Here is a 27,172-nt window from a genome sequence, read left to right as displayed (position 1 = left end):
CTCCGCCGGGCCCCCGTCCCCTCGGTCCCTGCCGGGGGACAGCAGGTAACGCTGCCGCCCCCGCGGCCTTTCCGCCCAGCCTGGCCGTGCCTGTGTCCCCGTCCCCCCCATACAACCCCGGGTTCCTCTTCTCCTTTCCGCAGGGCCCTTGCAGCGAGGACTAAGGGGACAGCGAATCCCCCTGCCCGCCACCCCCCACCCCCGGCATCGCCCCGAGCCGCCGGTCGCTCCCTTTTCCCCATACGCCGGTATCCCCCGAGCGTGGGACGTCCCGCTTTTAGCCGCCCTTTTTCTAATTAACACCCACCCCACCCCGCGCTATCGCGAGTTGCGTGCTTGAAAACCTCTCCCTCCATCTCTGGTTTGGCAGCCGGGCACCCGGTGGCATCGCTGCCATCTGTGTGCGGGGAGGGGAGGGAAAGCGGGGATGGGGTTTGAGAGACTCGGTCAAGTAATTCGGTAAAACAAGGGAAAAAAAACCGGAGAGCAAACTGTGGGAGAAAAGCTAGAACCGGAGGGTGAGGACACACCGTAGGACGATTGTGCCATGTAGCTGAAGATGGTGCGATGATAGAGCTGCGGTTTGTTTTCAGGGTGTTGCAAGTCGGATCTCCGCGTTCGATTTGTTGGGAGGGTCTTCATCTTGTTGACTTGGGGAATTGCACAGAACTCCCCCTTAGATTTCCCTTGTCCGGAGTATCGTGAAAAGACAAAGGGGGAAAAAAAAAAAGGTCATCTTAGCAAACTTAAATGGGCTGGGACAGTGGTTTTTCCCCAACTGTGCCTTGGTTCCAACTGTTTCTGTCAAGTCCTGATGGAAGGATTCAAAATATGGCTGTTTCATAAAAGGTAATCATTTGCTCGTTTTATTGTTCGAGCATTGGGGAATATGCAGTGTACCTGACAAAATAGAAAACACACTCGGTGTCCTGAAGATTATATAGATCGTTTGCTGAACTGCAGTAGGCTAGAAGTTGGGGTCCTAAATAGGTAAGTGTAAAGGAGAGGAGAGTGACAAGACAGGTGACAGTCATCATTCTTGTACTCTTCCTTCTCCCTGAGATGAAGTGAGACTGCAGAATTGAGTTTCTGAAAGGCTTTTTGTTGTTGTTCCTGGTAAGGTGAGGGTTATGGCTTAAAAGTATGGTTGTTATTCATATATAATCTGTGGAGTGTGTGTGTGTATTGTGTATGCATTTATGTATTCAAAAGCCCCAGAAAGAGAAAATAAAAAAACAGTGAACAGCATATGAAGACTGGCAGAAGGAGTGGAGCACGGTGAAATTGGATCAAAAACATAGACAGCGATGCTGGCAGTTGGGCTTGGGAGGCAAACGTAAAAAGCAAGAATTCCACTTAGAGCACCGTGGGGTTTCAACAAAGTGATTCTTGGGGGTGTGGATTATAGTGTCAAAACAGTTTCATTTTCCTTTTCCTTTTCCTTGAATAGCAAAATAGGGAAGTTGTGCAAATGCCAGATACTTGAAAAGGCACGGGGGAAGGAATGGCAAGGTTGAGGGCACACTGATGTTGGACAGAAAGGATGTCAATTTTAGAAGCACCAGAACTTGACCACAACCTTGATGCTCGGGAACAAGTGGAGAGTGGCACATGACTTCCTGGGCTGCGGACTTGCGTGATAAGGAAAAAGATGTGTGAATAAGGGAAGATGGTATGGGGGAAGAAAGATAAGGAGTTCAGTTTTCTAATTGTAGTATCCCTCATCTGTTGTTTGTCACTGTAACTATGCGCAAATACAAAATGCAGAGAGGTGGAGTGACAGAATGCAGGAAATACTATTTTAGTAATGAGTGTTTAGCAAATAGTACTTGGGTTGTAGAACCAATTTAAATTGTTGTGAGAAACAACTTAGCTCTGGCTATGAGCATTTAACAACATAGTTCTGGCTATGAGCATTTGATGACAGTTTTAGGTAGGCTACGTAGTAAACTTCTACGTAGCATGTTTGGTCTTACTGATAGCTGCATGTGCATAACAGCTAGAGTTTTATGGGACAGAAGCATGACTATATCTAGTTTATAACTGCTCATACTATGTTATGGAATCCCAGTGCTAGTTTTACTTACAGTAAATACTTTTCCATGTCATCATATGTAGAGCAAATCTTTAACTACTGTGTATTGGTGACGCTATGGACATGAAAGGGAGACTGGGTATTTTGGTATCTTGAAATGGGGGTGGGAGAATGGCTTGGATTTTTGGTGTAAAGGACGGAGTCTTTATTGCTTCCGGTTGATGGCCATTGGAAGAGAAGCTCATACTCAGCTGCTCTGTTACTTCTTGGAAGCTGTGGGCTCATCCCAGTGGCCATCTCCTGTGATAGGCAGGAAACGTCTTGATGATGGGAGTACCAGAAAAATTAAAACAGAAAAATACCCCTTTGTCATTGCTGGTAAATTTTGGGTTATTTGTATAGTAATAAAATTATATGTATGCTAAAGGGAACTTTTCTGGAATAAAAGTTCTTACTGAAGCCTGTTTCTACAACTGGCAGTGGTAGGAAAGGTGTTACAAGAAGCATACTCAGGAGGTCCCAGATTTTGATGTGACTTTACTGAGGGCTGCATAGGTTTATGTTTCTGTGGTAATTCATTTTTTGTATAGCCAAGAGCTTGTTTTTAAATGTTGTATTTAGCTTGATACTATTAAAAATGTTCTTCAGTTTTACTAGGTAGAATTTAGAAAGAGTTGTGTACTTCTACTTTGGTTATAACTCTTCCCATTAAATTTAATTGAAGCAATAAAAGTCAAATAATATTTTCATCTCTTGCGTAATAACAAGGCAATTTTCACTGCAAAGTCATAATTTCAGGATTATTCTTAGAAATGTTTAAGAGTTTATGTATGTATTCTTATCTGAAAAGGACCTAGACCACTTGAGGCAATGCAGATTTTCAGGATAATGTAATATTTTTGTGGTATATTGCTGTATTAAAAGTTCATACAGCATTTATTTTTTGAAAGTTTAGTAAGAGTTTTGGAATCAAACCAATTTGAAATGAGGTATTGTAGTTTGACTTAATGTACATAAAACCAGTGAAATAAAAATGAAATACATTCTTTAGCAATATTTGATACCCAGAATAATCCTGAATCATTCTCAAAAATAAACAGGAGCGGAACTTCCACAGATGCATTTTGGAGCAGTCTTTGTGTTTCAGATCACGTGCCAACCATCACAAGTGAATTTGCTTTTTAGACTGTGGTAGAGTATTTTTTTCTGTTACAGATGTGGTATCCAGGTGTAGGATCCACGTTTTGGTGTAACATGTACTGTTTAGGATGGGTGGTTTGTTTTAAACGAATTCCTACCCCTCTCTGCAGTCCCTCCACACGAAGAAGGGTGAAAAAAGCAAGAAGTAATTGCAAGTTGTGTATAAACAACTTACAGTCCTGGAATGCTGCATGGATTTGTGTCTTAAAACTGTCTACTGTTGTAAGGAGCAAACTAGATTATAAATTTGATAGCTTGAACACTTAACATGCATTCTTTTTTTTTTTTCCTCTTCTCTTTTTTCTATTTTTTCTTGGAAGAGTAGGAAGTGCATCTGTTGAATTGGAAAATGTGGTATTTTGTGGGCAGGTATTGTTAGAGTCTGTGACAGGCAATGTTGTTAGTACCCTGCTACGTGCAGTTGTGGGTTTACCTCCTTGCTCTCCATTCCCATCAGCTGGGTCAGTGTGTGCACTGCACTGTTTCATAAACGATGTGATTTTCAGGTCTAAAGCCCCCATGCTGTAGTGGAGTCGTGTCCGTCCTGGGATGTGTCTATGTTCCAAGTACATAGCTTAATAATTCATGGCAATAAATACGGAATTAGGGATACAGGCCCACAAGGAAACTTTGACTAACTTTGCTTTCCCAGAGTGCTACCTAGAGGTATTGCTCTGTTGCTGAAGTTGTAGAAGTGGTATGTCATCCATGGACATTTCAGGTATATCCTTGAAGTGTGAATTTAGTTTTGAGAGCTTTGTTGTAATTTCAGAATTTCTTTTAATCTGTCAACTTGTTGTGGTATGACAAATGGGCAATAATTTGCTGTGAACTTACTGAAATAAAGTTCTAAACTAAAAAGTGGATGGCATTTAATATTGTTACTTTGAAGGGATGTTACTAATGCTGGTTGTGTGCTTAAGAAAAAGCTGGTGTTTTTATTTAAAGCAGGTGACAATTTCAGTTTGCCAGCTGATGTGCCAGCCACAAAACCAGTTGAGTTTACGAAGTCAGAGTTACAAAACTGAGTGAAGGGTAGTGTTTTTCAAGTAGAGGGGAAAAAATTGGTTGAGAAAGATGTCCTATCGCTTAAGTTACATGATTGATAAAAACATGCTCCTGATATGTGGAGGAGTTGGGTAAGTGACTTTCATTGTAATGCTTGAGCTCAGAATAAAACTCAGGAGTTTTGACACTTTTGTTGAGACACGGTCTCTAAAGAAAGGAATATGCTATGCTGTATGCAATACTTATCTCTAAACAGGAGCAAGGCATAAACTGAAACCCCTTGATGAGAGGCAGATCTAATTTCTGGTTCTGTTGGAGCGTAAAATCTGGGGTTGCTGTATCATTCTTTTTCTCATAAGTGGGTGATTTCACTCTCTGTGCTCTTCATTCCCATAAAGACTGATTTGACTCTCTAATATGTTTTATTGCTATTGAGGGGTTGTTTCACTGACAGAAACTCATTAGTTGCAGCTTGTTTTCTGTTAAGTGCATGGTTGAAGTCCTCATTACCACTTGGCTTCCTCCCTCATTTGCTTTCCATTTGGAATGTGTTAGATTTAATATCCACAGTTAAAATTGCCAGACAAAGTACTTCCAATAAGCTGATTGAATGTTTGTGTTCTTGAAATAAAGCTACTCCTAGGGAGAAAGTGTATTTTAGTATTTAGAACACAAAGCTAGAACTCGGTGTTAGAACTTAAATGTTTAAATTATGCTGGATGTCTTGGTAGCTAACACTGAGGAAATGCAGCTTTTTACCATCAGACTGTCTGTATAATTCTGCTTCTCCTTCGGCACGTCTTCCGTGTCATCTCTTTCTTGCCTCGGGCATCTGAACATTGTTCAGTGGCACTAGAACTTATGAAGTTCCTAATCTTTTGCTTCTGCTTAAAACTTCTGAAGTTTAAAATATCTATTTTCACAGAGGGGAAGGTCTAATTGTGGTTTTGTTTTTTTTCTTGTGTGTTTGTTGTGCTGTAGGAAAATAAATAATATAGTGCTTTGGCAGTCTGGCTTGGGTATTTCCTGCAAACAGAATGTGTATCACAGTGGAATTTTTATGTCGTGCTGTGTGAGCATGACTTGTGAAGTGCAGAAGATAGAATGTGACAAGGAGATGAGTCTCCCATCTGAGTTTGTCTAAAGACGTGAGTGGGTGCAGTGAAGAAGAAACATGAGGTTGCTGTTGACAGTTGAAATCAACTGATAACCACGAAGTGGAGTACTGTTTTCTGAGGGTGCTGAAGTAGGGAGGAGGACTGGTACGGCTAATCTTTTTTAATTGGGATGTTGTCGCAATCGTTTTGTGGAGTTTTGGAAGAAGATGAACTTGGGTGTGTACACACAAAAATAGACAAGAAAAGGCATGAAAGAGAAGGTTGGATTGGATGTAAATGGGGGGAGAGTAGTGTGATAGGAACTGAACGTAAGTGTTTTGAGGGCAAAACAGTTGAGAAAGAAGGAGATTTCTCTAACCATCCTTAGTTCATGCTAGTGTAGGTATTTTATTGTTCTTAATTCAAGGGATATCTTCTGCAGAAGATTTGATGTTATGGATAGCATACTTAAATAGTCTGCATTAGTCCTCCAAAAGGAGATACGAATAAAACAGATGAGATGTTATTCAACTTAAAATGTTGTTCAGCATAAAAAAGTAAAATAGCATTTTGTTTCCTTCCGAGGGGATTGGGAATGTCCAGAAAACCTGATTGCCAGTCAAATGTCCAGGCAAAATGACCTAATTTATAACGTTTTCACCTCTTCAGACAGGGAAGTGAACAGTAAATCTTAATGAAATGCTTGATTGATCCTGCTCAGCACTCAAGGAGCACATCTTCCCTGTTATTCTTCTAGTGATGCTTGGAATATTAAACCAGAGGAGACAGTTTTTTTGAATCCTATCATGGTGCTTTGATGCTGGCTTTATATATGTGTGCCAATTTAAGCTGTAGCTGGGGGAGCGATGTTACGAAAGTGGGGGGGACCTGAGGGCACTGGTTTGTCAGGCCATACTATAGTTAAGTACACCCTGTATTGTAGCCTTACGCAAGCCTCTGTGTGACACACCCTTCATCTTGCTCTTCAAAACATTACCAGTTCCACACAATTAAAAACAAAGGTATTTTTATTTGCTTTTTTTTCTCATTGCAGCAGAGTGGCCGAAGACCATGACAGGTCTCCCAAGCACGTCGGGAACGACTGCCAGTGTGGTAATTATCCGCGGGTCAAAGATGTATGTTGCTCATGTTGGCGATTCGGGAGTGGTGCTGGGAGTCCAGGATGACCCAAAAGACGACTTTGTGAGAGCTGTGGAGGTGACACAGGACCACAAGCCGGAACTTCCCAAAGAAAGGGAGAGAATTGAAGGCCTTGGGGGCAGGTAACTGTCTCTGTGTTTTTTACTTTGGTTTTGATCTCTGCATGCTATTTGTGTCTTTCTGACTGAACTAGGCTTAAGCTAGGGCAAGCAAGCTGGGGAATCTCATATTCTATTTATATTCCTTCCCTATCTGTACTCTGTTTTTTTTTCTAGCTTGTTGGGGAATAATTTACAGTGATCCATTGTTACACTGTTGTGCTTTTTGCTAGTGGTTTATGGTATAAACAAAATTTTAACTTCCTGGTGGATCATGCAGCTGAGGTGTGGTTACAATTCTAAATGTTCACTGAAAGCTTTGAAGTGGAGATACTGGTATTTGACCTATTTTTCATTAAATTCTGAGGAATCTGGGAGGAAAAATATTGCCTTTCCATATAGATAACGGTATGAGCTCTGGAATATCCGGTTTGTCAAATGGTGGAAACACAGCAATTTTGACACAAAATACTCTATAATTTCTCATGTGTTCTGCATTGTTCCTGTGGTGACAATGGCAGCTGTTGAGTAGGCTCTTCAAAGCTTCTGTTTAAGGAACATAAAAAAAAAAAATCAAATCCTACATTTGAAATAAGTTACTGTATTTGCTGTATTTAAATATATGCTTAAAAAGTTAGAATACCGCATTTTAACATGTATCTTTACATTAGTGATTTCTTCACTGTCAGGAGCTGGCAGATGTTAGAACATCTCTGAGTTGTGGTTGATGTGCGTTCCCTGTGACTGAGGAAAGCAGGCAGGTTTGTCAGATGGCACTAATGTTTTGAGACAAACCTCAGGGCTCGCATTTGGCATAGCTTCACAGGAGCTCTCTGTTCTTGCGTTCTACAGTACCGCACCAGATGGATGGGCACAGTTTCCTTCTTTTAGCAGTTCAGAGGCAAGAGATCACTGAAGGTTTTCCTGTTGACATTGTTCATATGAGAACCTTGTCAGTTCATTAACCTTCAGGTATTTGTATCTCTAGCAGATAGAAGTTGATCAGTTAGCTGTATTGGTAGCTTTTCAGAAAGGGTAACTTGCAGTTTTGCTAGGTTAGCACTTGTATAGGTTTCCAAGTTGTGTATTTTGGAGATGGAAAGTCTCTGAAGCTTCAAAGAAGCATTCCCAGGATCTTTGTATCAACAGGAATGGTTAATTTATTTATTTTTTTTAATCTTTATTTTTGCTGGTGCTCCTTCTGTTTTTTTCTACGCTGGCTGTTGCAGGCTATTGTCAGGCAAATGGTAGGAGTGAGGTGGACTATGCAGCTGTGCTTATTAATGTCTTCTCTTTCATGAGAGCGACTTGGGAAGAGTTAGTGGGAGAGCATAATTGAAACTTTCATTAAAAATGACATTTTCCTAGTAACAGTCTCCGAGTGTGGGATGAGGTCGTCTTTCACATCATGACTGAAGTTGGCTTTGTGTGGTCATTAGTTGTACAAGTGGATGAGATGGATTTTTAGGATGTGGTGTTTGTGACTTTGCCACACTGTGCATGTGAAAGGATGGAGCGAAACATGCCCTTGTTGTTAAGGCCTTTGAAGTCTCAGGAAGTGCATCCTGAATAGCTTCAGTATGAGGAATCTTGAGGCTGTTCCAGAGCTTCTCAGTTTCTAATTACCAATGGCTGTGTCTTGGATAAAAGCTAGCTTTTAAGTGTCTAGTTCTTAACTTGGTTGGGACCAGGCTTTGCTAGTTCCTTGTTCCGTTACCTTTTCTTGCTTGATGGCTCGTACCCTCTCTGTTGTTTCTTCCCTGCCTCCCTTGCCCAGTAACAGCTGCCCCGTTTACTTGCTCTGTAGCTTCTCCTTTGACCCTTCTAATGCCATCTGTGAGAACTAAAACCAGTGCTCAGTGCCTTAGAGCAGGTGTTAACATTCAAATGCAGAACTGTTTCTTCCCATCTCCTGTTTTCAGCAGATAGCAACTATGAACAATTCCTCTTTTGTTTCTGCCTTCACGTTGGTGCACCGTTAAAGGAAATTCCCCTACAGAAGGCTGCTTCTCTCTCTTGTTTTTTTCAACTATACTGTGCTGCTCTTTACTGCCAAACTTTGGCAGATGGAGAAAACTGAAGGAGGAACTACATGATATTTCCACCCGAGTGAGTTGATGTTGATGGTCCTCATCTGAGGAAAGCAAATTCAGATCTGCTTTTTCTCTGACAGATTAAAAAGATATTCTTACATGTGGTTGTTGCAGCCAGCCAGAGTTTCTTCCAGGTCTTCATTGCTGTGCTTTATCTTTTCTTCTGCCCTTCACCTCTCACTTTTCCCTTTGGCTTAATATGGAATGAAGCTATCTAAGTGATAGCATGTGTTTTGAAACATTTAACTGTGCTGTGGACTTCCCTGAGGGTACTGTCATTATTGACTCCATATTTGCATATTTAACTGGTCTTGTGTCATTGAAACTAACTCCCATGCTTTCATTTCCATTCCTTTTTAACCTCTGCCTCTTTCTGACGGTTTTAGTGTGATCAACAAGTCTGGTGTGAATCGTGTCGTTTGGAAGAGACCTCGTCTGACTCACAATGGCCCTGTGCGCCGCAGCACCGTCATTGACCAGATTCCCTTCCTGGCAGTTGCTAGAGCACTTGGTAAGTTGTGCCCGTATTTGGAAAGTGAGACACCACTGCATACAGGCCACTAGAACCGAATTATATCGTTTTGCCAAAACATACAGTTTAGACTTGCTTGCCTTGATTACAAGGCCTTCTGAAAGTCTGGGCCTTTTAAAAGTATTTTTAATACAATATGGATTTCATTTTTCAAATAAAGCTGTAGAAGGTGTCATTGGTGAGTGAAGGACTTGCCCTACAACATGCAGAATTTTCAATGTCAGTCTTAGAAGGATGGTACTACGTTTCTGTTGCAAATGAAAAAGTACAAAGCAGTATGTGTCTCTGAGTTGGAGAGCACATTTGTCTCTTTCTTACTGAAATAATAGGACTGTAACTGTTGACTAGGTGGTGGTAAGATTAAGTTTTGCTGCATAGCATATGAATTAATTGGGTCTTCCTTTTGTGGTGAATCTGTTTCCTTTCCAGACTTAGTACAGAATGACCAAAGGGGTGAAAGTCAAGTCTGTGTTTTATCTATAACTTGCCTTTGCGAGAGTATTAGTAATGGGAAACTATCTTGGAGGAACACTTTATTCAAAGGACAAAAAGGCATATTACAGTACCTAGCCAACTTGTTATGAATGGTTTTGGGGAAGTGCTTCAAAACTTAATCTTCGGATACTTCTTGCCCATGAGTGTTAGTGTTTTCTGCTCAGGTTTTTTTCCTTAAATTTATTTCAGAATTCCAGTCTTCTGCAGTTCATTTTGTTTGCTTCCTTCCTCCCTTTGCCCCTGTGAAGAATTCTCTATTCAGATATATCCAGTATGGCTTCAATTTTATGGAAGTGTGGTATTGTTTTTCACCCGTGAAACTGTCCTGTGACTTAATTTCTTCTGGGCAAGCTTGACAGTTGTGTGATAGTGTTGTCACTGTTCCTAGATCAGCTGGCAGCATGTCATGGGGACAGTCTGTTCCTGGGACTGTGGTCGTCTTGATAATTGCATAGCATTACTGTATCTTATTCCAAAGGCCATGATATCTGTTTCACGTGGATTTGTCCAGTGTTAAGAAGAATTTTGCAGTGATAACTAACATTGTAAAAAGATAGCTCTATATCAAGGAAGGAGTCACAGGTGGCTAGGTGGCTGAAGGGTGATATTTTAATAAAAATAAAATTTTAACTTTATAGCCATTTTTCTCTGTATCTTAAAAGTTTTTATGTGTCATATTTTAGGCAAGATAGATGCTTGTATGGTTAGTAAAAGTGACTCAAGTTTGAGTAAATCCTTTGGAGTTGATAGATGACTAGCAAACAGAGATCTTCCTCCATTGAGCAACATATTCCTCTTCTCCCCTTTTTTGCAGAAGGGCACACGTTCCTCGTAGGTTACAAAAAGTGTATGCTCAATTTTGATGAATCTTTCATTCCTATGATCGCGAGTTTCTTGTTTGTCTAAATAGCTCGATGACTATTATCTGATTCCTCTCAGCAAGTTGAACAAAAGGATTTGGCTGGGCTTTGTGTCCAGATGGGAATTCAAGGAATGATGCATCTGTTAGTCCCCTGTATTGCATTCTTTCCCATTACGTGGATGAAGAGGATTACTGAAGAGTTTCAGGTTCAAGAAATGAGAACACCTATCTTTTTAACAATTCTGGGTTTCAAAAGTTACCAGATTTGAGAGTTTAAAAGAGGGCTTTGGCATCTTCAAATCACGGAGAAACAGATTTACAATGTGACAGTGTTTTGGTGTTTGCTTGCTCAAGGAGCCTCCGTAGTCTCTTCACATCCCCTTCTGAGGAGGTATGACGAACCTCCTGGAAAAAGGAACACAGCTGCTTTGCTCCATAGGACCCAGATGGTGCACAGACGCTCACAGTTTGGAAACAGGATTTAACTTCTTTCTGAGGCCAGCATGCCCCTTACGCTGCTTACAAAAGACCTACCACGACTAAAGCCATTTGCATTCATGCTGTTGAGGCCTGCTTGACCTCTTGGCTGGCTCCCAGGTTGCTACCCTGGTTGGCACAGCACTGCTGTGTTGGAGCCTCTCCAAATGGAGTAATAACTGTCAGTGTTGACGTATACTGGTTACCAATAGTCTAGTCAATCCCGCTAAAACCTAGCACGGTGATTATTTTTGCTAAGTCCAAACTTCATTGTTATTCTTGATAGAAATCCCATACAGATCCTGGACTGGACAATAATTTTTAATAGGAGAGCAAGAGTCTGTTGACACTCTGCACCACGGAGAGAAACCTTGAGTTGTGAATTTACTATCTTTAAAGTGGGCAGATTATCTGATTAGAAAAACTAAAATTTAGAACATCGTTTTTTGTTTGTTTTTTTTTTTTAATTTGTCTTTCGCTTACAACACTTTAAAATATTTTGATGTAGTCTCATCCCTCTTCCAGTCCTGAAGTCTAGCACTCATTGTAAGGAGTACTGCAGAGGTTTTATATAGCAGGAATAAGACACTGGAGAGTTATTGCATTGGTCAAATATTTGGACAGCAGAAAGGATACTGGGGCAATAGAAGTCCTTCTGGCCAACTTAATTCTGTTGACATTCCCTTTACTGTTCTGATTGTCAGCAGTGTCTTTCTGCCCTAAAATAAGCATTTGTGGTATGCACTTTTTATTGCCACTGCTTCTTACAACAGTAGTGACTGCATTTAAGTAATGTTTAATTTATTTATAGCACCCTAACAAGTTAGAAATATTTACGCTTCATACTGTCTCTGTAAAGTAGCTGTATGCTGCTTTTCCTGTATACAGGTTTTAAGTCTGCTAATGAAATATTTTAAACTGTAGCAGGGTGTTCTGCATTTTAAGCATAGCTACTTCTACTAACCTTTTCTGGGCAATGAAAACAGCTTTCTTTGTACCAATTTGCCTTGTGATAGATACTTATGAATCCCATGCAATCTCAGAATCGTTCGCGCCTCAGGATTTGCTGCCCATTCAGATCAGAAGAGCATTTTGTTTTCTTAGAGTGTAATCACTTGAGTAAGTTTCCTGGCACTCACAGTTTCATGGTAACTGTCTATTTTATATGCCTGCCTCTAAAGCAGGTGTGAGGTAACTCAAATTACTTTAATCCCCTTGCGTAAGGCAAGTCTATGAGTGTGCAAATTGCTGGATAACATAGAGCAGATGCTCAGGGGCAACAAGCCATCATGTAACTTGCTTGTGTGTGACTGCGTGAGTCATGTATTAGTTATTGTCTCCCTGTGGAGACAGTAGCTCCATGTGGCACTCAGGAAGGCATTGTAGACTCCTGTGAGCATGCTTACATGTGCATATATTGGGGAAAGAATGCTGAGAGGGGAGATAACCTACTCTGTGTATGTATAACGTAATAGCCAGATACATGCTAGCAGAAAGGTTATGTTTCAGCTATGCCATCTGTCTAAATAGATTAACTTATAACTGTTTCTGGGATGATAAGCACAAGACTGTAAGTGTACAAGATGATGTCTGTTTTGTTCCCATGTCTTGAACCCATTGTGGAAAAATGGAATGAAGACTTTTGATCTTTGGAAACCAATTTTGAAGTAAAATCTGGCCATGTGTGTAACTTTCAAAGATGGTACACAAAGTAGGGGAAGTATAGCAAAGCTACAGTCTGAGCTCTGAATATCTTACAGTATAACTTGAAACAAGAACAGAATGTAGAAACAAGTAGACAAGTGGTGTGATTAATCACTGAGCTTTGTAGGTTGACTGTAAGTGTAACTTAAACTCATTGTAGTTTTCTTAAGTTGCTATTTAAGTTCATCTCCCCAGCTGTCCCCCAGCCTGATCAAGTTGACTGGTAAGGCATGGTGTGATGGCAGAAATGGGTCTTGATTGTTTTTTAAATCATACAGGATCTCTCTTGTTGGTAAATTAGTTCAGGTCTAAATCTAGTAAATCTTTTATGGACTTTTTTCCCCTCCTCCTCCCCTTTTCTTGGGAACTAGTACAGAGCCAAGATCTGCAGCTGTCAAAGGGGTTATGTATTAAGGGCTTGCCTTGCAGTATTGTAGCCATTTGGTGTGTGGGTTTTTTTTTTTCTTCATTAATGAATGATGAAATGTGAACCAAGAACCTGTTAGTTAAACCACTCATTCATGTGGCAACATGAAGTATCTTTCCCCTGTTTTTTATGTGGAAATATAAGAGACTCACCCCCATATTTTAGGTGGAGTGGCCTCCACCATACAGATTTGACTTTTCATAAGAACGTGAATTTCCTGCTGACCCCTAAAAAGAGTTATGTACCAGAACAGTGAATGCTCAATGTATAGCTGCTACAAGAATGTTGGCTCTGATAGTAATATGGAAGCTGCTTTCCAGAGCAACTTACTGGATGCCAGAGTTGTTCTGTGAAGCTCTCTGAACATGCATACCATGAAACCCTAGAGAAGAGGGTATGGCTGACCTCAAATGATCTAAGTAGATTCCTATATAAGGGTTTAGGTTTTTTACATGCATTTAACTTTTTTTTTTAAGTTACCAAATAGAATGCGCACAGTTGCTACGCAGTGTCTGCTTCTTAGTTTTCCCTTCCTGCTTCTTTGTAGGCCCCACCATGAAGATCCCTCACATTGAATTCCATAAGCTAGTAAGTTGTATTTAAGTACTGCACAGTACTGTATTTAAGTCCTTTTCCAGGTTTTATTGTTAATTCCTTTTTTATTTTATCTATATAAAACCAGACAAACTTGGTGCATTTGTGATTCTAATCTTGTCCTAGGGATGTCTTGCTCTAGCTTGTGTAATTTTCTTCACCAAGACAAAATGTATTATGTGTACCTGTACAAAATGCGGAGTGTATGTACTTTGTGGATCTGTGTTATACAGATGATGTGAAGGCATGTGTGGGTCCATGTAGCTCAAATGAGAAAGTTTGGGGCTCCCTGCCTCCCCCCTTGGCAGACGGGAGGTCTCTGTGCATGCCTTGTTAGCTCCCTCTTCTTTGGCAATGTAGAAAAGCAGTAACAAAACTCTTCTCGTAAAGGTAAAACTTTATCCAGGTTTGGTCAGTGCATTCTTCTGTTTTACCCCTTGTCTTCAGCTGAGCAAATGCTGTTAGGATTGTCTTTTGAAGCTTGAAATTCCACCTTAGTGTTCATATGAGGGATTTAGTTCAAGGCCAGAAATTGTGAGTAGCTTTCTGCATGCCATTTTAGATTTTTACCTCTACCTTTGCATACTAGTTCTTGCAGGCTTTTCTCATGCAGTGTGCTCTGGCGTAGCCCTAGACAGATACCTTTATTCTCTCTTGCCTGTTACTTTGCTAACATACAAGCAGAGATGAGAAGTCATGGTGAAGACTGCCTTATAGGCAACTTTTAATTCAGCATTTATTTTAAATGTAATATTTTGTTCAATTTGCTGTTGAAATACTGTTCTCTTGCCTGTGCTTTCCTTTTCTACGTAGTCTTGAGGGTGGCATTCTTTCACCAGGCTTGACTATGTAAAAGAAGCTCCTAAAAGAGTAGTGAAAGTTTTAAAGCCTCAAGTGCTATCTGTGTAACTTTTCTGCTTGCTGCTACCTTCAGTTTTGTCCCCATCCCTCAGACTGAACGGTCTTTAATCATTCCTCCGTTGTATGAAGGGGACATTGCGTTGCATTCATATTTAGACTGCTGTAAAGATGCCCTCTTGTGGCTATAGGACTAGGTTGCCATGAGTTTTGGTGAAAACATTTTCCACCCTCACTCAGCCTGAAGGGTTTTAAGTGGTTACTGTCTGTATCCTTGCTGAGATTTGCCTCACTTCCTAGCAGCGCTGCCTCGTTGACAGTGAAAAAAGGAAGTTCTGCAAAGTCTTCTCTTTGTACTAACAGACCTTTTAGATAAAACTTAGATCTGGGATTAATCAAACCAGATTTTCATTTTGGACTGACTTATAAAAGTAAACTTTTCTCTATTAAAACCAAAAGATATCTTTGTATTCAAAACAGCATGCTCCAGAAACATAAATGAAAGACTTGATTTATATGACTTCTGGACATACTTTTGCTATAAGAAGGCTTTGGGCTTAATCCAGTCCAGTCTACTTATATGATGGGTGGTTTTGTTTGTAACTTCAATTACTTTCCTGGCAGCAGCTGAGTTACAAGCAGGTTTTTTTCATTGTATTTTAAAAGGTAATAGTAAGCAGATAAGATAGACTACATATTTTGATATTTTTATAGGTAGCTAAATTAGTTTCCTGTTCCTTTAGTATATTATTTCCAACATCTATTTTTCATTTTGTAAGATGCAATGTAATTTTGTGTAGGTCTCTGTATATTAGTGCAGTTCGAGTCATGGCTAAGAAACAGATACGATTTTTCCAGAAAATGTGGAAGGAACTACATTAATACCATTTTTTTTTTTGGTTTGGAAAAGAAATATGGAAGCCTCACACCAAAAGAAATATTCCTGGTCTGTAAGTTTTTAGAGAACAAGATTAAGTTTTGTCAACGTTTGGGTTTTATTTTGGAACAAAAATAGTATGGCTCACAAAGTGAAGTCTGAGAACCTGGCATTCCTGTGCTGTAATACTAGCCTTTGGCATATCACATCAGCTTGCTATCTTGGCTTCCCAGTCTACCTAAAGGGTCACTTGTCTGTCTGCTTGCTTTGGGACAGAATCAAAGTTTTTGGAGCACTTTGAAAAGCCTATGGAAAAGTGTACTCTGCTTTCTGGTTTACTTTCCTCTCCCTTTTTCCCTCCCAGAATTGTGACAGAGGGTGCCATGTCAAGTGAATCTTCCTAAGTTTGTCATGTATTCCTCAGCTGCTGTGGATGCTGTGCTCTCCAGCTGGCCAGAGAAAGACACACAGCTGACATGAGTATTCTATCTATGCAGCAGCTCTAAAAAGCATTGACTTCATCTGTGGTGCTCTGCCCTTTAGAAGAAAAAAAAAAAAAAAAAAAAAAGAATTTCCCCCTAGGGACATGGGTTGGCCTTTGCTGGCTTTTGGAGTTGAAGGATCTGTGAGAATTATTCTTTAAGTGAAGTACTCTTTATGCAGTACTGTTCTGCCAAGGATCACTGGCCTGCTTGATTAGTCTGAGTTTGTAGGTTTATGGGAGTAGACTGATGATAGATGAACACTGAAGGCAATTTTTCCTTTTCTTTTGGGCAGTCACAAGTACTGGTTGTTTCCTTCTAGGCTGAGGAAGGAAGAATCTGGATTTTTCTATGTGCCTCTGGCTTCAAGTATACTTTGTGGAATTTTTCCTGGGTCAAAGAACAAAAGCTTTATTTTTTTTTCCAGTTTGTAACATCTAGAGCTCCATTTAGCTTTCAGTAGCTCCAGATTTGTCAGGTGTTGGTCAGTTAGTACCCGATCGTGCTTTAATGTTGTTCCATCGTACAGCTTTGTAAATAAGTTGCTGTGTATTTCCTAGAGATTTTTGAGTTTGAATAGATGATGAGTACAGCTGCATTTAAAACTCAGGGAAATTCAGTTCTCACTGTATGTTTACAACAACCTTGGAATGCTGCTTTGACAGAGGTAATGCTACAGGAGATTACTTGAAAGAATGCATTTTGCCAAAAAACACATTTTTAATGAACTTTGAAGCTGTGAGTCCTTGAACTAGTCTAGCTCCTCTTCACCATTTGCTTTCAGGAAAAAATTACTTTCCTCTTGTAGTATCTAATTTTCTCTCTTTCTGCTCTCCCCGCCCCGCTATATGTAATGACGATAGCACTGTAGAGATGTGGCTTTGTTGCAGATTTATGCCTGGATTTGGCCAAAGATGTGGAGTACTATTACCAGGTAGTCTGGCAGGCGTTGTAACACAAATCATGGAATGCCAGCTATTAATTCCTGTGTCAAGCCCACACCTCTGTGTATAGTTCCACCATGGCCTTCAGATGGGTAACTCGTGGAGGAGAGACATTGAGGCTGGAATTCTCAATACCTATAGCTAGTGGCAGCTAGGAAGGTTGGGCTCCTGGTCAGGGGGTTTGGCCTGTGATTTGTGAGGTGTGGATTCATCATGTGTGTTCCCAGAATCTGTGTGTGCCCTTCAGCAAGCTTATAGTCCTTGGAGTCCCCTTTATAACCGATGTGATATTCCCGATTGTCCCCACGGAGGAGCCTTCTTCCTCTTGGAGGAAGATTCTCTGAAATCAGTATGATTATTACTCAGCTGTTTTCTCAGGAAGAGCAGCAGATGGGCATGATGACATGTATGTAGATGAACCAAAATTAAATAGCATCAGGTTATTTTTGTCATACAGCACAGTATTTTTAATTAAAAAGTGATTCAGCTAATAACATTTGTCATTTCTTCTAAATGAGTATGAACGAACTAGCAAATAAAAGTGTAAAAATATTATGCATGTTGGAAATTGATGCTGCCACTGATTCCAAGATCTGGTGGTTGTAAGATCCCAAGCTCTTGTTTATTTACCTGCTGTGTCTGTGACAGACATGATGTGAAGAACTCTCAGTGCATGAAGACTTTTCATGGCAATTCATATACAACAATTGCTGTGCTGGAGCTCAGCTTTTCTGTTACAGTATTTATTTTGATCTTGATGCCAGCTGGCTTGTTTTGTTGTGAGTCTGAGGAGGGAGAGTGCACCTCTATACAAGCAGGCTTGGCTTTTAATTAGCACTTATTAGAAGCATGTGTTTGTCTGCTGCTGCTGCGGCAGTGAAGGTGAATTGGTGCTTTAATGAGGATGGACTATCCATGCTTGCCATGGTGAAGTGTAGTAATTGAGTTGAAGTATTCCCTTTCCTGATTCGGGAAAGGTCTTTTCAACTGGTTGATAGCTTAAGGCAAAGCTAATGGAAGGAAGTAGGAAGACAAAAAGCTTACTTATCTTTAAAAGGGCAGTGATGGATGCAGAAGAAGGCTACAGGCATGCTTTCTGAAGCCAACAACAAGCAAAGAAAAAACCTGACAAAAACCTTACTCTTAAACTGGAGTTCTTAAGCTTATGTATGCTTTTCAAGTCTGACATTTAATTAATTTCTACTTCTGAAGCCATGTGTTCTGTACAGAAAAATGTAGCCAGTGCTTGCAAATAATAGTGTTACTTTTTGTTGCTTATCACTATTAGGAAGCTACTTATGAACATAAAAAAAAAGGAGAAGGTATTAGTGCAAATTAATACCATTCTTGGTTTAAAGGCCCAACCTTAGAAAAAGCTTTTATTTTTTCAAATATACTTGATAAATGAAATTGAAATAACTTGACATGGAAATGCATTTTTTTCTGATGGAGTGGTTTTTACCTGAGGATGGTTTGGAGGAAGCACTTGAACCAATAGAGGTTTTGATTCAAATGTGTTATTCAGATTCAGCTCAGGCCATAGTTGCTGGTGAGGTGACCCCAAACTAATTCGCGTGGCAAGAAAGATTTAAAAATAGAAAGGTTCACTGCATGAGGCCTTCCAAGGGAGAGGCTTTAGCTCTCATTTTCTGCTTTCCTGCTGGAACCCAGGCACTACTTGTGTTCCTGTGGCTTCTTTCCAACTCCAAAATTTGGCACATGGTGTTCAGCTGGAAAGATGCTCTAACGCAGCACTGCATGGCTTTGAAAGTGATGCTAAGACTGTGGAAGTAGGAGGAATGGGAAAGAGAAATTAATAGGGGAAAGGCTTCAGTCTCTCCTCCTTTGCCCTCTTCTGTTGTTGCTTCTTTGTGGCACCTGTGTGCACAAACACACAAACAGCAAGACATAACTGTGTGTTTCTGTATTGCTGGAATGGCTGTGGAGGATCTCGGGCTTTAAAAAAAATAAAAGGCAGTTTAGAACCTTGAGTGTGAAAAGGCAGGGTTTTTTAGCTGGTTTTTTTTCTCTTCTCCTATGAGCAGGGCTTGTTAAGGTGTGCAGGGCAGCATGCCATTGCGATGCAGATTGAAGACTAATGCTGTATATGATGTTGGGGAGAAAAAAGGTATTATGTGATCCTCCCCCTCAAACCCCAACCTAGTTCTATAAACTGTACCATGATTCCCTGTACAAGAAGTAAGGATTTCGTCTCCAGTATTTAAATTGTACCAATAGCTGGAAAGACACATTTTTCCAAGTTTGGAGTGGGTTCAACAAAGTAAGGCTTTACTTCTGTTTAAGGAGAACTTTAGGTGTTCAGATAGGTTTTAGTCTGGATATGTATGAAGCAGTATGGTTTCACTGTTTTCTAGGTATTAATCTGTTGTATTTCCCCTTTTTCTGGAAATGTTAGTTTTTAGAGAGTAGAAGACCTCCTATAAACATAGGTTGGTTTGAATGTGTTTTTATTTAAATTGCTGCATATTAATAAATATGGTGGGAAAGTGACAGCAGCAGAACAGTAATTGTGCTGAAATTACTTTGTATTACCATTGGTGACTTGAGACTGGTGGTAACTGTTTTCATGGGAACGTTTTTCTGTTGTTTGCAAGATGGATATTTTCATGTGTAATGTAACAATTAAAAAACATTTTCTTCTTTGCTAGGTGATCTTTGGAGCTACGACTTCTATAGTGGTGAATTTGTTGTGTCTCCTGAACCTGACACTAGTGTGCACACAATTGATCCCCAGAAGCACAAATATATTATCCTTGGCAGTGATGGACTGTGGAACATGATCCCACCTCAAGACGCTATCTCCATGTGCCAGGATCACGAGGAGAAAAAATACTTCATGGTGAGAGCAGCAGCTATAAGTCATTGTGGAAATTTAATACTTTTTTCCTTTAAAAATTGCTTAGTCTGGCATGTATGAAAAGTACCTAACAATGGCATTGTTGTTTAGGCATATTCATAGGCCACAACGTGTAAGATGTTACTATGGCTGATACGGTGCTTGTATATATTGTCAAATACCATGCCTGTTAACATTGTTTAAATTATTTGGTTGTCATTTGGGGGAAATCTGACTACCAGGATGGTGTTTGTGAGTAATAAAGAAGATAACATGTTCCTTCTCTAAGGAAGTTATTAAAAATATTGGCTGAAAATGAGATTTATTTCACGTTAAGATGCATATTACTATGCAGACAATTGTTTATTGTTTTTACATGATTTGTACAAAGTCTGAATTAAATTTTTTAATTTACAAAACAGTTGAGAATTTACTATCTGATGCTCAGATGCTCCACTATATAAATGGTCTGTAAACCCCTTGAGAGACTCTTGTAAAGACCGTTGGATGTGTTACAACTAGGCGATTGATGCATTGCATCAGTTTTGTGGTTGAAAGCATTCATATATATGTGGATTCTACCATAAACTGATTTTAAAGTTATATTTCACTAAGAAGAAAGATATGTTTCAATTAATATTTCCTCTTGTGTTTCTGAATCAAGCTACTTTAGCACATGATACATAGGAATATGTACCTCAGGCTGTGCTACATAAACTGTCCTTTACAAAGTCAAGTGGACCTGATTGCTTTCTCTGTCTGTCCCTCTCTTCTAACATAAAGGGAGAGCACCGACAGTCTTGTGCCAAAATGCTGGTGAACAGAGCGCTGGGCCGGTGGAGGCAACGCATGCTTCGTGCAGATAACACTAGTGCCATCGTAATCTGCATCTCACCATTGCAGGATAGCAAAAGCAACTTGGAAAATGAAGAAGAATTGTATCTCAACTTGGCAGAGTGTCCCTGCTATAGCAGCCCTGATATGAATGTCATGACACCCTCCCGCTGCTGTACCCCACCTGTCAAGGTAACGTTTTTTTTCAGTGTTTTAAATGTTCCACTTTTTGAGTGTGGAGCCTGCTAAATATGTATCGGTCTCCCTTTTCTTCCCCTAATAGTAATTTCTTTTTATGTAGCTTATTGTGATGTGTAGGACTGGGACAATGGCGTAGTCAGACCATTGCCAGTGATTGAAGTAGTACTTTTAGAAACTACTGGCCTGTCAACTTAAACCACTATTTAATGTTGCTTTTTGTTTGTTTGTTTATTTTTTTTAAACTGCAGTTTAAAAAGTATACATAGGCAGTATGTATGGCTAGACAATATATTTCAGTTGCAGGACAGTAACTTAACAGCAATTACCTGGCCATATCCTCAATACTTCCATGTACAAAGCTTTGGAGAAATAGATGAACTTTGAACAGTGTTTCTTAAAAGACTCTGGAACACCAAAGGCAGGGTATTAAAGTATGAACTTCTCAGAATTGCTGGATTTAGGGATACAAAGTTTTTGTAACTCTTACAATCCTGATTGTTTATTAGTAGTTGTTGAATGTGTATTCCCTCCTTAATGTGGAAGAAATGAAGACTGTAACTTCATGCGCATAGTTCACACAGCTTTAAATGAACTGTTTCTTAAAAGTAAGTCTTCCAAGAACCCTCACAAAATCAGAAGTAGGCTATTGAAAGAGCAGAATCAGACTGTGGGGATCAGAGGTTTAAAAAAGAAAAAAAAACCCACAAGTCCCTTTAGAGAGTAAGGTTGGGCTACAGTTTCTTTTCCTGCCTTGCCATGTACTTGTATAGCTTGCGCAGCTGATGAATTGCAGACTGCTTGTAGATGTGTTCTTAATCTTGGTGTGGTTTGTATTGTTTTTGTTTGGTTGTGTTGTTGTTTGGTTTCTTGGGTTTTTTTTAAGGTAACCCATGGGTTAATGTATTCAAACACATGTTGTAAAGAAAGTTTTCTTTCTGGATTCGGAGATCTTGTTATCTTCCTCTGGTTGGTTTAATGCTCTTTGTTAGAGGAAAAGACATTCTAATACAAGGTCTTTCTTTAGGTTAGAAGTTTCAACCTTTAACATAAAGCAGAGCTGTTCAGAAGTGTTTTTTTGGTTTGGTTTTTTTTTCTCTCAGAACTGGAGTGTAGTTATGAGTGGATGTTTGTTTCAGTAATTACCAGCTGCTCCTGATTTAAGTAACTGTCCTTTGATGTTCTGCAGTGTCTTTGGATAACTGTCCTTTGGGCAAAGTAAAAAGAAAGCAAAAATTAGAAAGGGAGTCCTTAACATTCCCTTGGTAGAAACAAGCTGCTAATAAAATGGCAAGCTTAAACTTTCTGTCTCCTTCCCTTCTATCCAGTATAGCAAAATACATGACAGGACCTTAAAATCTAGCAAAATCTTGAGTGGAGAAAAACTATTTGAATTCTAAATACTCCTAAACTTTTAAGTTGTACCATATGTTTTGTGCGTGATCTATTATCAGTACTGATTGCATAAATGTTGAGCTATGTTGACTGGAAAATATCCAGGAAGTAGCATTTCTGGATAAGGGCTTAGTGGAATTTTTTTTTTCCCCTCAGGATTCCCCCTCCCTATCTAAGTAGACTAAGTGAACTGTGATGTGTGAATCTAGATAAATTGCAGCAGGTGGTCACAAAGACGGAAGAGATCAAAACTTGAGACAACTAACACTTTTGGTGTTTGCAATGTAGATAAGGCCTTTTTTTTTTTAATGTGCAAAACACAAAAGCAAATTTTGACTGGCTACAGGTCTTCATTGATAATACATGTATAAATTAGTTCTATTTTAATGCAAAAGCTTTTCTCCTCTTGGATTAAAATAGAACTGGTGTCGCCAGTTGAGAAACAGAGATCCTATTTTCTCAGTATTTGGTTTTTATTAAAGGTACTAAAGTAATACAAGTTTCTGCTTTACTAACAAGCATCCAACTGTCCTCACAGAGTACCTGTGAATATCAGAAGAAAAGAAGTGTGAGAAGGAACTTAAACAGAAAAGAGACAGAAAAAGACCACTGTACGCTTGGAATAATTTTGAAATACTTCAGAATAAACCAAATGTTTCCAGGCAGAACATAATAAATGAAATGTCTTAGTAGTTGTGTCTCCACATATGTTTTTTTGCAAAACAAGACCTTTGTGTAGCTATCTGTAAGTATATTTAGTAACTACACCACCCTGAGTAATAACTATCTTCATAGTACAAAGAGCTTAATCAGTTAGATAAGAGCCACGATGGAAGGCAAAACATATTTCCATAAACTTTGGTTATGTAATGGTTGGACTGCAGGCTTTTAATTTATATAGTCTTCATGGGAGCCTTCTGGGTAAAATTCAGTGCGTGCAGGTGCGCTTGTTGGCTCAATGTTTTCTTTAAAATTAAAATTACATGAAACATAATTGAGGCATTTGAGACTCTCCCCCCAAAAGGTTGAATACATGGTTTCTTATGCCTTGCCTCAGACATTAAATGGTAGCCTTATTGCAAGGTGCCAGGTTTCTTACGAAGTACAGTCACGCAACTATTTCAGAATATGTATTTTGGAATTTTTTTCTGATGGTGATAACTTGTGAGAGATTAAGGAAATGCCCTTATTTCATGATCCTTTGTTATCCTAGTGATATTGTCAACCTTATAGGAGGGAAAAGCTCCGTTTTGTTGATTACACAAAAGAAAGTATGGCAATAGATGACAATATCCATTTGCAAAACAATACATAAATACCTTTATACATGAAGCTGCAGGTAAATATGTGATCTAAATTAGGTAGGTGATTAATCTTCTTACAAAATTACTGTTGATTTTTACTGAAAATCAATCATCACAGTTTCTATAAAGAAATGAGTCCGAGGTTGTGGAATGATTATAACCCGGAGAGGATAGGTCGGCGAAACCAAGAGGTGGCAATGGAAAGGATACTTGCCTGTTATCTTCAGAGAACTGAAAGAAGCACGGATAGCCTTGACTTAACAGCTGCTACCTTCCAAAACAATTAATTTGGAAATAGATGGAGACCAAATTTTCTCAATTAAACAGAAGTATTACTTAATTGCATATCCTTCTTGCAACAATTACTAATGTGAAATTAATTCAAGTATTCCTGAGGCCACTGATGAAATTTGATTGGATTGTTGAGAAATGAAATTGGTGATTCTTGCTTTGTTACATCACTCTTTAGCACTCCATCCTCTGACTTCCTTTGGCTTCCCAAAGCCTTATCCAATCTCAGCAAAATCCAAACCAAGCAAAAGATGTTGCCAACAAGAGCCACAGTGTTTAGCGTCTTGCACAATAAAAACACAAAACCTAAGTCATGGCTAGAGACACAATTTCAAAGATGAAAATGAGCAGATGACGTTGCCAGAGTTGCTCTGTGTGTGTCATCTAGTTTTCTTACGGGTTCTGCAAGAACCGAGTTGAAGAATAACCTCTAAAATACCATCCATAAAGGTCGTCTCTCTTGAGTTGCTCTATGTAGTAGAAGAGTATTACCTAAATGGTTTTATCTACACCTGGGGAGCAACAGGGGAGTAGAGGGGAGTGGAAAACCAAGTCTAGATGCTAGAAGCAATTCTGATTATTTTCTCTTTTAGACTGCATTTTATTAAACCTTACTTAGTATTAGATTTTTCAAAAGTGCTGAGCAGTTGTGGATCTCTTCTTGAAGGTGAACTGAAGTTGTTCTGGGTTGTGACTTCAAAAGCATCTATTTATTCATCTGAGATGTTATACTGACTTAACTCTGATTCAGCTGTGTGTGCATTTGAGTTTTCAGCACATCATTTTCTTAAAATAGTCATTGTCATTTGCCTTACATTGATGGGTATGTAGAGTAATGCGGCCTTGAAATTTACTTTTGAAGGACTCTCCGAATAACTAGGGATTTCTTCACAATTAAATCTTTAATAAGGTCGTAATTCGTATCTTCAGGGCACTGCATAAATACTAGTTTTCATAATCCCCCTGTGGATAGTGAAAGCAAGTGTTGTCCCCATTTTCCTGTTGGTAAAACTGAGAAGGAGGCAGAAACACTTCTCAAAGGCTGAAGAAGGGGTGAGTACCTGAAGGTAGGGTTAGAAAGTCCCTGGTTCTCAGGACATCACATCACGCAGCTTCTCTTCAATGTACAGAATGACTGTGCTTCATAGAGAGTGGATAGATGTACTATGAGGAATGGAGTTGCTTTCTTTCCAAGTTGCAGAGCATAAAACTAGGCAATAGAATGTGTTACTTTGCATAGCAAACTAACTCTATTTTTAGAACAGCTGTGTCCGATGCTCCACCTTCCTGCGTGCAATCAGGACACCTACGAGGAAGAGTCTGTCGATCTCCCTGATAATCTGGTTATGCAGTAACTAAGAATTCTAAATGTAACAAAGGTCAGATGACTTTTTCTGCTGTTTGCCCTAACAGTGCTTGGCCATCTGAGAAGGTAGTATAGGTGCATCTATCGCAACGTCTGAAGGAGGGAAGTCATGTGTGGAAAATCATAGGACAGAGATTGCAGGCACTGCTTTCTACGTGGCTTCCTAAATTAACAGCAGATGCATGCAGATTCCTCAGCATTTTATAGCAGCAGAAAGGAAGGTGTGCAGGCTGAGTAAGTCTGACCAGCCCTCTGAATGAAGAGATTGTGTCTGCCATTATGAGACACTTGCAGATTGGATGACTGAAATAAATGCGTTTATGAAGTTGGTGTGCACGAAGTACCAAGTTCAGATCCGCAGTCTGAATCTGTTTCTGCCTCTCAACATAGAGAAAAGATAACTCTGTTTTAGAGTAGGATTTTTCTGTCCTTGCTAAGGTTTGGAGAAGCTCTGTCACACATTGTCTGTACCCTTAAAGGAGAGTGCAGGTGAAATAACTATATTTATGCCTAAATATTTTTCTTTTCTTTTCCCTCAGCTTTTAGAAGATGATCCATGGCCACGACTGAATGCGTCTGAGCCCATTCCTCCCCTCATGCATAGCAACATGATCTCAGAAAAATATTTAGAGCTGCCAAACGAGATTGCCAAAAGCAATGTACCTTCATCAGGAGCAACCTTGAAGGATTCAAGCCCCCAGGAGGAGAAGTGCAGCAAAGCATTGGCTTTGAGGATACATGAATCCTACAGTAATGGTTTGTCAGTCAGTCTCTCTCCTTCCAACTCCGCAAATTCAGGCATGGACCAAAAAGGCTTCAAGGTGTCTCCTAATGGCCAAACAAAAGCCCAAGATGCAGAGAGGACACCCACAGCAAACTTTAAAAGGACATTGGAAGAATCCAACTCTGGCCCAGCTATGAAGAAGCCAAGACGTGGCCTGAGTCGAAACATTAGTGTCCAACCAGAAGGCATGTCTGCAACTCCACAGCGCAAAAACTCAAACAAGCTGACCATGCGACGCAGCCTGCGGGGCCAGAAGAAGCTCAGCAATTCACTCTTCCACCCGCCCAGGAAAGCAGTCTGTGTTTGCTGAAGGGCATTTGTGTAAGGAAGTGTATTTTGGTCTGATTAGAATTTTAAAGTTGGTGCAGAAGTTTGAGAATCTTCCTGTTTATCTTTTTTTAAAGTAGAAACTTTTTTTGGTATCAAACAGCTTTATCCCAGCCTTGTACTTGCTTGTATTATAACTGTGAATTTTGTAGATGTGTAGGGTATAAGTCACTGTAAAATGTGTGTAAATTTGTATTCCTTCATATAAATGTAGTCTCTTTTCTTCCTTGTATAATTGTTCCAGCGGGGCTAAACCTTGTTTTAAAAAAAAAATAAAATCCTTTTTGTTAATTTACTAAAGTCATGAATTTGTATACGCTTCTTGTGATGAGAATTTCACAACTTTTTAACTAAAGTAAATTATTAAACAGAATGGAAGATATGTATTTTCGTAGTACTATACGTTCCACCTAAAGTGTGTCTTTTAGAGAATACACTAGGTCTATATTTTGGTTTTAAATTTTAGATTTCTCTACTCAGAAATGAAATGTATGTGGAAGCAGAGATGTTGAGTCTTGCTTTACACAGCTCAATGTCAATTTCTTTATGTTAATTAAAATACTATGCAGTATCTTATTTAGTTGTATTTTTTGTAACATTAATCGTCAAAGTATTTAGCAAAAAAGTGTGTGTTTTAAAACTCCAACTCCTAAAAGCATCCTATAAAGCCATTCCCATCCCCTGTTATAAATGATGGCATTTTTATCCAGGCATAAATGTATGCCCTATGGAGGCATGAATTTTCTGCTATTCCAATACTGATGGTGCTGCTAATACCTTTCAACATAAGTTCTTAAATTATTTTATGACTATTTTCATTGAGTATGTGGACCATGTGTATGTTCACCTAAATAAAACACGTGAAAATTTGA

At 39.5% G+C, this 27,172-nt stretch overlaps 1 protein-coding gene across 6 annotated transcripts in view; it reads left to right on the top strand.

Moving 5' to 3' along the window:
- Positions 1-27,172, top strand: part of PPM1D (protein phosphatase, Mg2+/Mn2+ dependent, 1D) — a 27,434-nt gene extending 262 nt beyond the window's left edge. The window contains exons 1-7 of one of the 6 annotated variants that reach the window (XM_010573797.1): positions 7-45; positions 144-323; positions 6,395-6,623; positions 9,079-9,203; positions 19,614-19,804; positions 20,585-20,827; positions 25,729-27,172. In XM_010573797.1, the coding sequence (XP_010572099.1) occupies positions 6,412-6,623; positions 9,079-9,203; positions 19,614-19,804; positions 20,585-20,827; positions 25,729-26,283 (1,326 nt within the window). In that variant the 5' untranslated portion in view covers positions 7-45; positions 144-323; positions 6,395-6,411 and the 3' untranslated portion in view covers positions 26,284-27,172. Of the gene's footprint in view, positions 1-6; positions 46-143; positions 324-1,450; positions 1,601-5,227; positions 5,506-6,394; positions 6,624-9,078; positions 9,204-19,613; positions 19,805-20,584; positions 20,828-25,728 lie in introns of those variants that run through there. The other 5 variants (XM_010573791.1, XM_010573795.1, XM_010573792.1 and 2 more) reach the window with 5 other exon arrangements.

This window comes from Haliaeetus leucocephalus, unplaced genomic scaffold (assembly GCF_000737465.1).
Source record: "Haliaeetus leucocephalus isolate CR32 unplaced genomic scaffold, Haliaeetus_leucocephalus-4.0 Scaffold395, whole genome shotgun sequence".
NCBI lineage: Eukaryota > Metazoa > Chordata > Aves > Accipitriformes > Accipitridae > Haliaeetus > Haliaeetus leucocephalus.
This window is presented reverse-complemented; position numbering and strand designations above follow the sequence as displayed.